Raw genomic sequence first — 12,168 nt, forward strand, 5'->3', positions numbered from 1 at the left:
TCATCCTATCCATCGGTTCTTCTTGCCTTTCCAGTGATTAAGGGGTTCAGGAGGTCCAGTGAAAATTAGAGCCCCTTTCCTAGAAGTCTTGCATTCAAATCTTCAATTGCACTGATGCAGTCCTTATCTAGGGCTTCTATTTACGACCAGTACTTTCTTCCAGCTGTACTGAGGTGTAACTTACCACACTCTCTGCCTTGAAACCCATTTTTTCACACAGTTTCCAAAAATTAGGTTAGCAATGCCTAGAACTGGAGAAACTTGAATTGTTTGTTGCATTGAAACTTGTGCTTTGCTAGTTGGCCATTTCAATCCCTACCACATCTGAATTTTAATCCTGTTAGTTTATGTTCTCTGCAAAGCACCACAACAAATTTCTGGTCCGGGCTTTCTATATAAATGGCACAAATGATGGCAAAAAGGACTTTGGCAACGGTTCTCTCTGGAGTTCCCTGTAGAGAGCTATCTGGAAGATGCTTTCTCGCTGGAATGGAGGTACAAACTCCACTAGGAGTTTCATCCAGTGCCTGCAATGCAGAGAGTAGTTCACAAGATTCAAGCCACAAGACTCCTGATCAGACTCATCGCCTGTACACTCTTACATTTCCCCCTAAGCTCCTTCTTTGATACATAACACGTGTCTTATGTGCTGCTCAACAAGGTTCCAGCAAAGTCTATTGTATCCCAATAGTTTGCTTGTCTTTTGTTTGATTTGTGCTGCTCTCTGTGATGGCCTCATTCACCCCAAAATGACTTATTTCACCGTCCGTGAATACTAATGTAATATTACATATGTTTTATTTCTCAACTGTTCACCTCCTTGGCATTTTTTGCTTAAGATGAAGGTCCAATACCAGAGTCTTCAAATTATATGCCTTTAACTTCTTGAGGTTAGTATTCTTCTTCTTCTTCTTAGCTTCCTCATCAGGTTCTGGGTATTTTTAGAAGGCGGCACTGCACAAAATGTTTAAGAAAGGTGAACATCACACCCGGTAACATTGATAGAATTTTAATGGCTCTGTTTTGCTTTTCAATGGGGACTGGCACCATACAAGCAATCCACAAGTTATTTCCTCCGGAGCCAAAAGACACTACTGAAAACTCCATACTGCATCTTTTGATGCTGGGAAAAGGAGAGAACTAAAGATATTTTTAAAAATCCAGATCCAGTGTTGCACCTTGAAAAGGGATTCAAATTAGGACTATGCACGAGGATTCATCTCCTTTTAAAGAGAGCATTACTAAAAGTAAGTGGCTGGTTCTTTGCCACAGAACATTTAGTTAACTAGTCTCTGCAGTTGTTAAATTGAGGCAGTGGATGATGTGGGAGGGGGGGCGTTACTTCAGGGCAGCTAGTCTAGAAAGCTTTTGAATTATCCTCTATTACCTTTGAGTAAAAAGTTATAGCCACTATTCAATACTAATCAGTCCTGGTCATGCTGTTACTGTAAGATTCCTCACCAAATAAGTGGATTTGATTTATGGTGCTCAAGATCTTCCGTAGGTTTGTTCACTCGCGTTCTAATGGCAGTCCATCTAGAAACCTATTTTCAAGACTATGTGCCAGGGAGCAAATACAGCCAAACTGTTTACATGAGCAATTTCTTTACTCAGTTTTGAGGTAACATCCATGGAAATGTACTGTAGATTTGTGAAACATACAATACTCGTGGGTTTGGTATTCTGCACGTTTACTATTTTATGGTATTGTAATTCTTTTAACAGTACTAAATGTTCACATGTCATAGAGGTGCTCTCATGGTGCCACAATACCCGCCCACTTTGGTATAAGTCCATTCGAACTGTGCAAACAGTTCAAAATCAAAGGCCAGCAAGTACACCGAAGCACACCACTTTTAAGTTACTGTTATCCTTTGAAAGTAATCCGAGGCACAGTCATTCATGAGGGTTTCCTTGGAAGAAGCAACTGCTGTTTTTGTCTGTAATGGAATTAATTAAAACATCAACAGTGACCTGATTCATAAATTATGGTGCATTTCTACCAAGGAAACCCTCATGACTGACTGCGCCTTGGATTATTTTCAAAGGATAAGAGTAATTTAAAAGTGGTGTGCTTCGGTTTAATTGCTGGATACTGTAGATTTGCTCTGGGGTGCCTCCACCCTTTGAGTAAATATATTGTGTGGTATACCAGTTGCTGAAAGAGGTTGTTGGAAGTGATCTCTTATCACATTCTTGGGGTTATATCTGTGTGAATCTTTGGTATGGTGATACTATAGTAAAAATCCTCTTTGATCTTACAGATGCTGAGAGAGGTTGTTTCTCAAACACTCAAGAAGCATGGCATTGGAGAAGATCACAAGTGCTTTGCTGCCTGTTCTCAGCGTCTTTTTGAAATATCGAAATTCTACTTGAAGGTATATTTTTAACCTAAGGAATCTAATACCTAATGCTTCCTCAAATGAATCCTTTCTGTAAATGTACACCCTAAATGGCCTTGTTTGCGCTCTCTCTTTATCTATCTATATACATATGGATATAGATATATATGGAAAGAGAGGGACAGAGAGAAAGAGAGAATAAACCTGTGTGTGTGTATATAACCCCCCGGTCCGAATAAACGACATTTTAGCGTTCTGTTATATTTAGGAGTTAAAAAAACCTGAAATTTACCAGTTCTAATTTAATAAGCCGACTATAACTTGCCCCCACCATTACATCACTCATGGCATCTTAAATGACATCACTGATGACATCTCAAAGGACATTTTGGATTACATCACTGATGACCCCAAAGTCATATACAGTATAGCAATAGAGTGTACATATACATGTGCGGATCCATAGCATGGTAAGAGCATACGTCCTTGCTGCAATTATGGTTGCGCATGTTCAAAATTATATGGTGCACCACGTGCAGATCACTTTTTGGGATGCTGGAGGTACACCATGTGTGTTTCAAATTAGAATATGCCTAAATGCCAACTCATATTGCAAATAATCTGTAAGGTTAAAGCTTCTGTTCACAAATGATTATCGACCACTGGCTATCTGGACATGTGCCCATTTTGAAGTATTATAATACAGTGCTATAGAAAATTCTAGGTATCAATGAGATTTATACTGTATTTTGGTTTATTTCCAGAGATTAGCTGAAGAGTTTAAAGCATTGCACATTGTTGAATAATGTAGAATGTAAAGGTGATTCACTTTGAGGTGGTTTAAGGCTCAATGGTTAGTAAGCATGGCTCTAAGTTTGTATGCCGTCATGCACCAAATGTGGGCGACTGAACAGATGTATCCAGCATGTGGTATCCATTATCATATGATCGGTGATAGAAAATTCGCCACAGCTGTACATGTGGAATTACTTCATGTCTACAAATTCTATATGAAACCATCACATTGACTGGATGATGTCATCAGTGATGGCATTAATTATGTCATTAATGATGTCATTAAGATGTCACTGTGAATGTCATTTTACTTGTCATGAGCATTGTAATATGTAAGATCATAAGTCTTGCATGTTTGATGTATAAGTTATAGTTAGTGCAGTAAGCTATAAGTGGTAAATATCAGTGGGTTTTTAGGGTTTTTAAACATTAGGTTTTTTCTACAATACAGTACCTAGCTATAATGCCACTTTACCCTTTTTAATTCCAGTGAAATTCTAGTTTTTTTTCTTTTTTTTTTTTTTTAACAAAAGCAAACCTCTTACTACCATACCGAGCTATACGTCACTTTAAGCTTTGGGAGTGTTTTTTCTTCATTTTAATTTTTTTAAATCCTATTTAGCCTATGCCCCTTCTTTGCAGTACCTACAGGGGCATGTAGCAGGGTGGCTGGCCGGCGGTGGCGGAGTTGGGTGCCAGGCTCTGTACCCAATTTCTCCTTCACAGGCCTCTGGCATTTCGCAGCAGGAGGTTAGGCCACACGTCCTGGCAGAGGTCCTGCACAGCAGAGACTTGCAGGCCAACCTTCTTTCTCTTAATTTTTTTTTCTTTTTTACATTTTCTCAGAACTAGGGTACTGTAAGGGTATCTGCCACACAAGATACTCTTCTCCTGAAAGTCCTTTTCAATTTTTGGCACCTGGGAGTCGTCCCTCTGGGTCACCTTCACAAATTCAAGGTGGTCAGGCTGATGGAGCCGAGGTGGATGAACTTTATTTTAGGGAGAGTTTCATGAAGATTTGTTAAAAGGTACCATTGTTATTAAGAAAACGGCAAACAACTTTGGAAACTCTGACCTTACTATACCTGGGGCACACACACAAGTAAAAAAAGAAATTGTGGCCGGCACCCACACACACCCAGCATTAGGAAAGTGTGAGCTATTGGTATTGTAAATGACAAACTATTTAAATATGTAGTGGCTTTGAAAATATATAAATCTGAAAGAAACACGTTAGTGTTAGATTCCTTACCTTAGAATATCCCCAGGCGTCAGTCTGGATCCGGAAACTTTTGCGTAGCAGTACCCCTGCGCGTCGGTAGGCGTCGTCTGCAGGCGTCGTCTGCAGGCGTCCCCAGCGGCTCCACGTCCGTCGTCGGCGTCGTGCGCCGTGATGACGTCGCTGGAGTATATAGACGCCGCCTCCGCGCGCTGACGTCAGTTCTTCTTTTTTCCGCGCCAGTAAGCGCAGATCCGAAGAGCAGTACTCCGGTCTTTTGACCAACTTTGTTTAACTTCTAATCTCTTTTGGTGCCTGGTAGGATGCCCGGTTTCAAGAATTGTGACGGTTGTGACCGCACGATGTCGGTCACGGACCATCACCGACTCTGTCTCCGGTGCCTGGGCCCCGACCACGACGTGGACGCCTGCGTCGACTGCCGGGCTCTCACTAACAAGGCTAGGCGGGAGCGGTCCCGCAAGCTACTTGAGCTCCGGGTGTGGTCCCGGTCCGGCCGGAGGTCCAGGGAGCGTTCGAGGGAGCGGTCGCGGAGCCGCTCCGGAAGTCGTCACCATTCGTCGGGCTCATCAGGTAAGAAATACAAGAAGTCGGGCGTCGTCATCGTACCCCCAACTCCCCCCGACGTTCGCGCGACGCGGCCGGGGGTTCGGGTGACCCCAACCCCGCGGCTCCGCGAGAGTCGCCGGCGCGGCCTGCCCCATACCCTCCGGTCCCTGGGCAAGGTGCGACGCCTGAGGAGATTGAGGCGTTCCTCATGGCCATGAGGGCGCTCAGTTCTCCGACGTGGCCTACGGCGCCTTCGGGCCCAGTGCTACCGTCTGGGGGCCCTGGCGGGTCGGGTGTCCCTGGCTCGACGCCATCGGGTGCTCCGGCCCCGGTGCCGCCGACGGCTCCGACCCCGGCGCCGCAAGGGCCTTCGGGGTCGACGCCGGCTGGCCTGCCGGGTGGTCCGGCGCCGCTCCCATCGGGGTTACCCCCGATGCCGTCCCCGCGCGGCGCCGGTTCTCCTGTGCCGGCTTCGGGGCCCCGGCGCCGGCTCCGGGCGGCGCCGTCCCCATACCCTCCCCGAATCCGGACGCGGAGTCGGACCGGCGTCGATCGACGCCGGGCTCGACGCCGATGGGGCCTGTAAACCCCGAGGAGCCGGTCTACATCGTTGACTCCGAATATGGAGATGATGAAGAGTACGGGGAAGGTTGGGAGGGGTCTGAGGATCCTCTGTCACGTGAGTGCCAGTATGACCCGGACTGGACAGGTGATTTGGGGGATGCCAGTGATCTGGACGACTCTCCTAACCCTGGGTTTGTCTCTCCTCCTTCCGTGGCGTCGGAGGAGGGAGCTGCATATTCTGTGGTGCTGATGAGGGCTGCCAAGGCCTTACACCTTGAGCTCCCCGTCGCGGCCGTGCGGCCTAACATCCTCACTGAGGTCTTCAAACCGCAGTCATGCCCACAGGAGCCACTGTTGCCGTTTAACGAAGCCTTGTCAGACGTTCTGTTGGGCACGTGGTCCAGGCCCGCTTCAGGTTCGCCTGTTGATCGGAACGTGGCCAGACGCCACCGTCCTTGTCCGGACGACCCCAAGTTCCTGTCCACCCACCCCACCCCCGAGAGTCTGGTGATCCAGGCCTCAACCTCCCAGACCGCATTCCCGTTGGCTCCACCCGACCGGGAATCTAAGAGGTATGACCAATATGGCAAGAAGGTCTTCTCGTCCCTGAGTTTGGGACTGCGGTCTTGCAACACCGCTTGCCTCTTAGGCCGCTACACCCACTCTGTGTGGGATACGGTCGCGGACCTGCTGCCAGAATGCCCCATGGAGGTGAGGGCTAAACTCGGTAAAGCTGTGGCTGAGGGCCGAGATGCAGCTGAATACTCTATACGGTGTGGTCTTGATACGACCGACTCGCTAGGCAGAGCGATGTCCACGACGGTGGCGATTCGTCGCCACGCCTGGCTGAGATCCGCCAACTTCTCGGCAGATGTCCAGAATGCCTTGATGGACATGCCGTTCGATGGCTGTCGCCTGTTTGGCGACATGGCGGACCACGCGCTGGAATGCTTCAAGGACTCCAGGGTCACGGCCAAGTCCTTGGGTCTCTCGACCCAGCGCCAGCAAACGGGTTCGTTTCGCTCCTTTCGTGGCCAAGGAAGGGGCGTCCCCACACGTGCTGCCAGCCACGCGCCGCAACAATCCATTCAACACGGTGGCGGCCGTGGAAACCGCCGTGGCGGCGGTCGGGGTCAACGGCGGGGTCAGGCCACACCTCCCCCCGCAGCATCTGCCTCCAAGTCCTCCTAGTCCGTGCTTTCGGCCCCATGTGACGCCAGTGGGTGGCAGGGTTCGCCATCACCACGCTCACTGGCGCACGATTACATCGGACAGGTGGGTGCTGCAACTCGTCCGAAGGGGCTACTCCCTCTCCTTCGAGACCACTCCTCCAGCCATGCCACCGCAGAACCACCGTGTGTCGGGGGACCACTTGACACTTCTGCAGGAGGAAGTTACGGCCCTCTTGGCCAAGGGGGCCATCGAGCGCGTTCCTGGGCCAGAAGTAGGGCGTGGTTGCTATTCCCACTACTTTCTGGTGCCCAAGAAGGACAAGGGGGGCCTACGTCCTATCTTGGATCTACGGAACGTCAACGGCTTCCTCCGGAAGGAGAAGTTCAAGATGTTGACTTTAGCTCAGGTCTTGGCTGCTCTAGACCCGCAAGACTGGATGGTAGCGTTGGACTTGCAGGATGCGTATTTTCATATCCCCGTCCTGCCGGCCCACCGGCGTTACCTGCGGTGCACGGTAGGCCAGGAGCATTTTCAGTTTGTCGTGCTCCCCTTCGGCCTTACCAGCGCCCCACGGGTGTTCACAAAGGTGATGGCGGTGGTCGCAGCTCATCTGCGCAGGTTAGGGGTTTCTGTCTTCCCCTACCTAGACGACTGGTTGTTGAAGGCGGGCTCGCCCCAGACAGTCGTCCACCTCCTTCAGATGACGGCAGACCTCTTGCACGACCTGGGGTTCTCCATCAATGTGCCGAAATCACACCTGTGTCCCTCTCAAAAGCTCCTTTTCATCGGAGCGGTTCTGGACTCTGCGCAGTTTCGGGTTTATCCTCCGGAACGGCGGGTCCGGGATATACAGGCTTTGATCCCCATCTTTCAGCCGCTATCCCGGGTTTCGGTCAGGTTGACGCTGGGGCTGCTGGGACTGATGGCTTCCTGCATCCTTCTGGTGCATCACGCCCGGTGGCGGATGCGGGCTCTGCAGTGGGACCTGAAGTTTCAGTGGGCCCAGCATCAGGGCAACTTGTCCGACCACGTCTTGATCTCAGAGGGCACTGCGAGACAACTGCAGTGGTGGCTTACGGACTGCGATTGGGTCAGAGGCAGATCCCTCTCCCTTCCCCAACCAGAGCACGTAGTCGTGACGGACGCGTCCCTCCAGGGCTGGGGTGGCCACTTGGGAGAGGCAGAGATCAGAGGCATCTGGTCTCCGGCGGAGTCCCGGCTCCATATCAACCTGTTGGAGCTACGGGCGATTCGTCTAGCACTGAAGGCATTCCTCCCCTTTGTCAACGGGAGTGTGGTGCAGGTGTTCACGGACAACACCACCGCCATGTGGTACTGCAACAAACAAGGCGGGGTGGGGTCGTGGACTCTTGACAAGAAAAATTTATTCTCGTTCGCACACCATATCTTATTCTGATTTCAAATGCTGTAGCGTGCCCCAGGGTGTATCCTCCTTCAGGATACTCTTTGAAACAAACTGATAGCGTGGCCCTTAGCATGAGCAACGTCCCCTGGTCACAGCATGAAACCCATTCGGGGCTATGCAGGTTAAGTCATTAATTGAAACAAATGTTCGTATTCTTTGACGAAATCTAAGTATTTATTTTTTCTTTCATGAAAGTTATATCATCACATTCATCAATCCAGCCTTGTGAATTCCTAAATTATAATGTCCATATCCAATGCATTTCGGCTAGGGACTAGCCTTCATCAGGGACTGGGATCTATAAACAAACAGATATGGGGACATATCAGGGACCTAGGTCATAATACAACAGTACTTCCTAACTTAACATCGTGCAAGCCAGGTGTAGCCAAAGTCAGAGTCAAACAGGTAGCGTTATGTAGAAAGAGAAATGAAAAAAGCTTCCACCCGAAATGCTCATGTGAAAACGAAAACCGAGTAAGTCGTGCATTTGTAAAATAACGTTCCAAAAGTATCCATCCGGGAAGGTTATAAAGCGTAGAAGAGAGTAATCAATTTGCCTCCACCAAACATGCTCGACATTATAGCAAAACCACTGTGCAAGAAAACGTAACGTTAAAGTTTTTAAAGTGCTCGTAAATTGCGAGGTAAAGAAATATAGAACGTGAGGAAGAATAGTTTGTGCCGCTTACCAGTAAAGTTGATTAGCGTGCCCGTGAGCCGCTTCACGAAGGGTGTTTAAGCTCGTACGCAAAGCTCTTGTTTTATCGAGTGTTTAGAATTAAAACATAGACAAAGGACCAAGTTCCGATGAGAGTCATGGAAATGGAAAACGGAAAACGGAAATGTAGGCAGAAAAGCGGTGCCATGTTGGAAAAGTATATAGAATGAATTAAAACGGGGAAGAAACCAGAAATTACATGAATCGGCAGAAAATTAGAATTGAAGGTGAATCATACAAAATAAAGGTAGCTACAATAGTACTGAAAAAAGTAATAATAATAAACAGAATCAAATAAATGTCCATACTACATGGTTAAACTTTTGAAAAAGCAAAACTTTTGAAAAAGCAAAACAGGCAATTATAAGACAACATGCAGAGACCATGTTAGTGGCAAGGTATGCCATTCTCATTAAAGGTAACATCTAAATTCAGTTCTTTCATTCATTCCGGTCGGCTTCAGTGTTTCAAGTTTGAAAATCCAGAAGTTTTCTCTACGAAGCATGTTGTTGCGGTTATCAACACCTTCACATTTTCGGACAATCTCAAGGATAGTGAATCTGAGTTGGCTTACATTATGTGAAGCTTCACAAAAATGTGTTGCAACTGTGGATTTTGTCTGTTTGTTCCGAATGTTTGATTTGTGCTCATTCAGCCTTACTTTCATTTTTCTCTCAGTTTTACCCACGTAACCTTGTCCACAGGGACACTTCAATAGGTATATAACATTCGCCGAATCACATGTTGCTGAAACACGTAGCTTGATGTTGTGGCCTTTGCTGGGATGTGTGATTACATTCCCTCTGATAATGTTGTTGCAGTGACTGCAGTTGTGGCAAGGCAGGGTGCCATTGAAAACTTCCTCTGTGTTCTTGGTGCCAGATTTAATCATGTTCCCCAAATTCGTGCCCCTCTGATATGCAAAAAGAGGTAGTTCTTTGAATATATTGTTGAAATCAACTTCTTGGGCCAATATCGCCCAATGTTTTATGATGATTTTTTTGAAGACTTTACTCTTGGTCGAGTATTTCGAGACCACCACAGTTCTTGTGTTCTCTTTCTTTGGAGCTTGAATCAACAAACTATTCCTATCCTTTTGTGCACATCTCTTTTGCTTCATCCAATATTTTCTGAGGGTATCCTCTTTTTTTAAATCTCTCTTCCATTTCATGGATTCTGATGTCTGATGTTACTGGGGAAGAGACAATCCGTTTCACTCGCAACATTTGCGAGTAGGGCAAATGCGTTTTCAGAGGATCATTGTGAAAACTGTTGTAGTGCAACAAATTGTTGCGGTCAGTCTGTTTTCTGTAGATGTCCGTTTCAAATAGTGGCCCATTTCTACGTATTTCCACATCTAGAAACGTGATTTTGTGTGCACTCATTTCAAAAGTAAATTGGATACGTTCATCCCGTGAGTTGAGTTCGGCAATGGCATTCCTTAAATCTGGTACAGAACCGGACCAGATCACAAACATGTCATCTATATACCTCAGTATCATTTTGGCACGAGATTTCCATGGTTCTCTATTGAGAATGTATTTATTCTCGAAGTGCTCCATAAATAGATTCGCGTAGACCGGAGCCGCCGAGTTTCGCATGGCCGTCCCGGTCAACTGCAAAAAATATTTACCTTGCCATTCAAAATAACAGTGAAAAAGAGTAAAATGAAGGAGCTCCATAAGGAACACTTTAAAGTCTGAATCCATTTCTGTGTTGAGCAGTGTCTGTTCTATCGCCTCAATTCCATCCTGGTGAGGAATAGAAGTATACAGGGACCTGACGTCCATGCTACATAGTATAACTTCTTCGTTCTCTACTAGTGGTACTGTGCCTAACCTTTCCAAAAAATGGGTCGTGTCCTTTACAAATGTTCTCATCCTCATTACATTTGCCTGCAAGTGTCTATCCAATAGTTGACCGATGGGTTGGTGAATACTCCCAACAGTGGATACGATGGGTCGAAAGGGAGGTTGAGTCAAATCTTTATGTATTTTAGGCAACATATGTATTGCCGGACTCCTTGGGTGTTCAGTGATCAGGAACTTCTTAGTTCTCTCATTTATAATTCCGTCATCAAAAGCTTTATTGACAATGTTATTTATAATCTTGGCAAATTGGTCGGTTGGATTATATCCCAAAGGCACATAGGTATGTATGTCCCCCAAATGTTTCTCCACCTCTTGTTCATAATGAGTAGTGTTCATCACCACGATAGCTCCCCCTTTGTCAGCTTTCTGACAAGTGATGAGTGGATTGTTCGCAATTCTTTGAAGTATTTGAATCTGTTTCTGCGTCAGATTGTGTTGTCTAGTCTTCCCCTTGAAACTTAGTTTAGATAGTTCAGCTCTCACTAGGTTTTCAAAGGAATCCAATGTTTTATGAGTCATGGGTGCCTCATAGTTGCTGTGCGGCGTCAATCCTAATAGTTGGTCCTCTTTCATGTCTTTTTTATCAGTAACCACGTTCTCAAAGAAGTGCCTCAATCACAATTTCCTCATTAGCTTATATAATGAGACCTCCAGCTCCAATTTACTTGTTTCAGTGGTGGGAACAAATGACATACCTCTCTGTAGGGTTTCAATAGTGATATGGTCAAGCTTAACGTTAGAAATATTGATGACAAGATTATTCAGGTCCCTTTGAAGAGAAAAAGAACCGCCTACCACCAGGAGTGTAACGGCAGAAAAGAAGAAGGAGAAACCGAAGAAAATCGGGACCTGAATAATCTTGTCATCAATATTTCTAACGTTAAGCTTGACCATATCACTATTGAAACCCTACAGAGAGGTATGTCATTTGTTCCCACCACTGAAACAAGTAAATTGGAGCTGGAGGTCTCATTATATAAGCTAATGAGGAAATTGCGATTGAGGCACTTCTTTGAGAACGTGGTTACTGATAAAAAAGACATGAAAGAGGACCAACTATTAGGATTGACGCCGCACAGCAACTATGAGGCACCCATGACTCATAAAACATTGGATTCCTTTGAAAACCTAGTGAGAGCTGAACTATCTAAACTAAGTTTCAAGGGGAAGACTAGACAACACAATCTGACGCAGAAACAGATTCAAATACTTCAAAGAATTGCGAACAATCCACTCATCACTTGTCAGAAAGCTGACAAAGGGGGAGCTATCGTGGTGATGAACACTACTCATTATGAACAAGAGGTGGAGAAACATTTGGGGGACATACATACCTATGTGCCTTTGGGATATAATCCAACCGACCAATTTGCCAAGATTATAAATAACATTGTCAATAAAGCTTTTGATGACGGAATTATAAATGAGAGAACTAAGAAGTTCCTGATCACTGAACACCCAAGGAGTCCGGCAATACATATGTTGCCTAA

General features: G+C 46.3%; 1 protein-coding gene across 1 annotated transcript in view; it reads left to right on the forward strand.

Moving 5' to 3' along the window:
- MTBP (MDM2 binding protein) overlaps positions 1-12,168 on the forward strand; it is a 181,060-nt gene that overhangs the window by 130,038 nt on the left and 38,854 nt on the right. The window contains exon 20 of the mRNA XM_086966165.1: positions 2,265-2,378. Within this exon, the coding sequence (XP_086822291.1) occupies positions 2,265-2,378 (114 nt within the window). The remainder of the gene's footprint in view (positions 1-2,264; positions 2,379-12,168) is intronic.

This window comes from Lissotriton vulgaris, chromosome 4_1 (genome assembly GCF_964263255.1).
Source record: "Lissotriton vulgaris chromosome 4_1, aLisVul1.2, whole genome shotgun sequence".
NCBI classification, from domain to species: Eukaryota; Metazoa; Chordata; class Amphibia; order Caudata; family Salamandridae; genus Lissotriton; species Lissotriton vulgaris.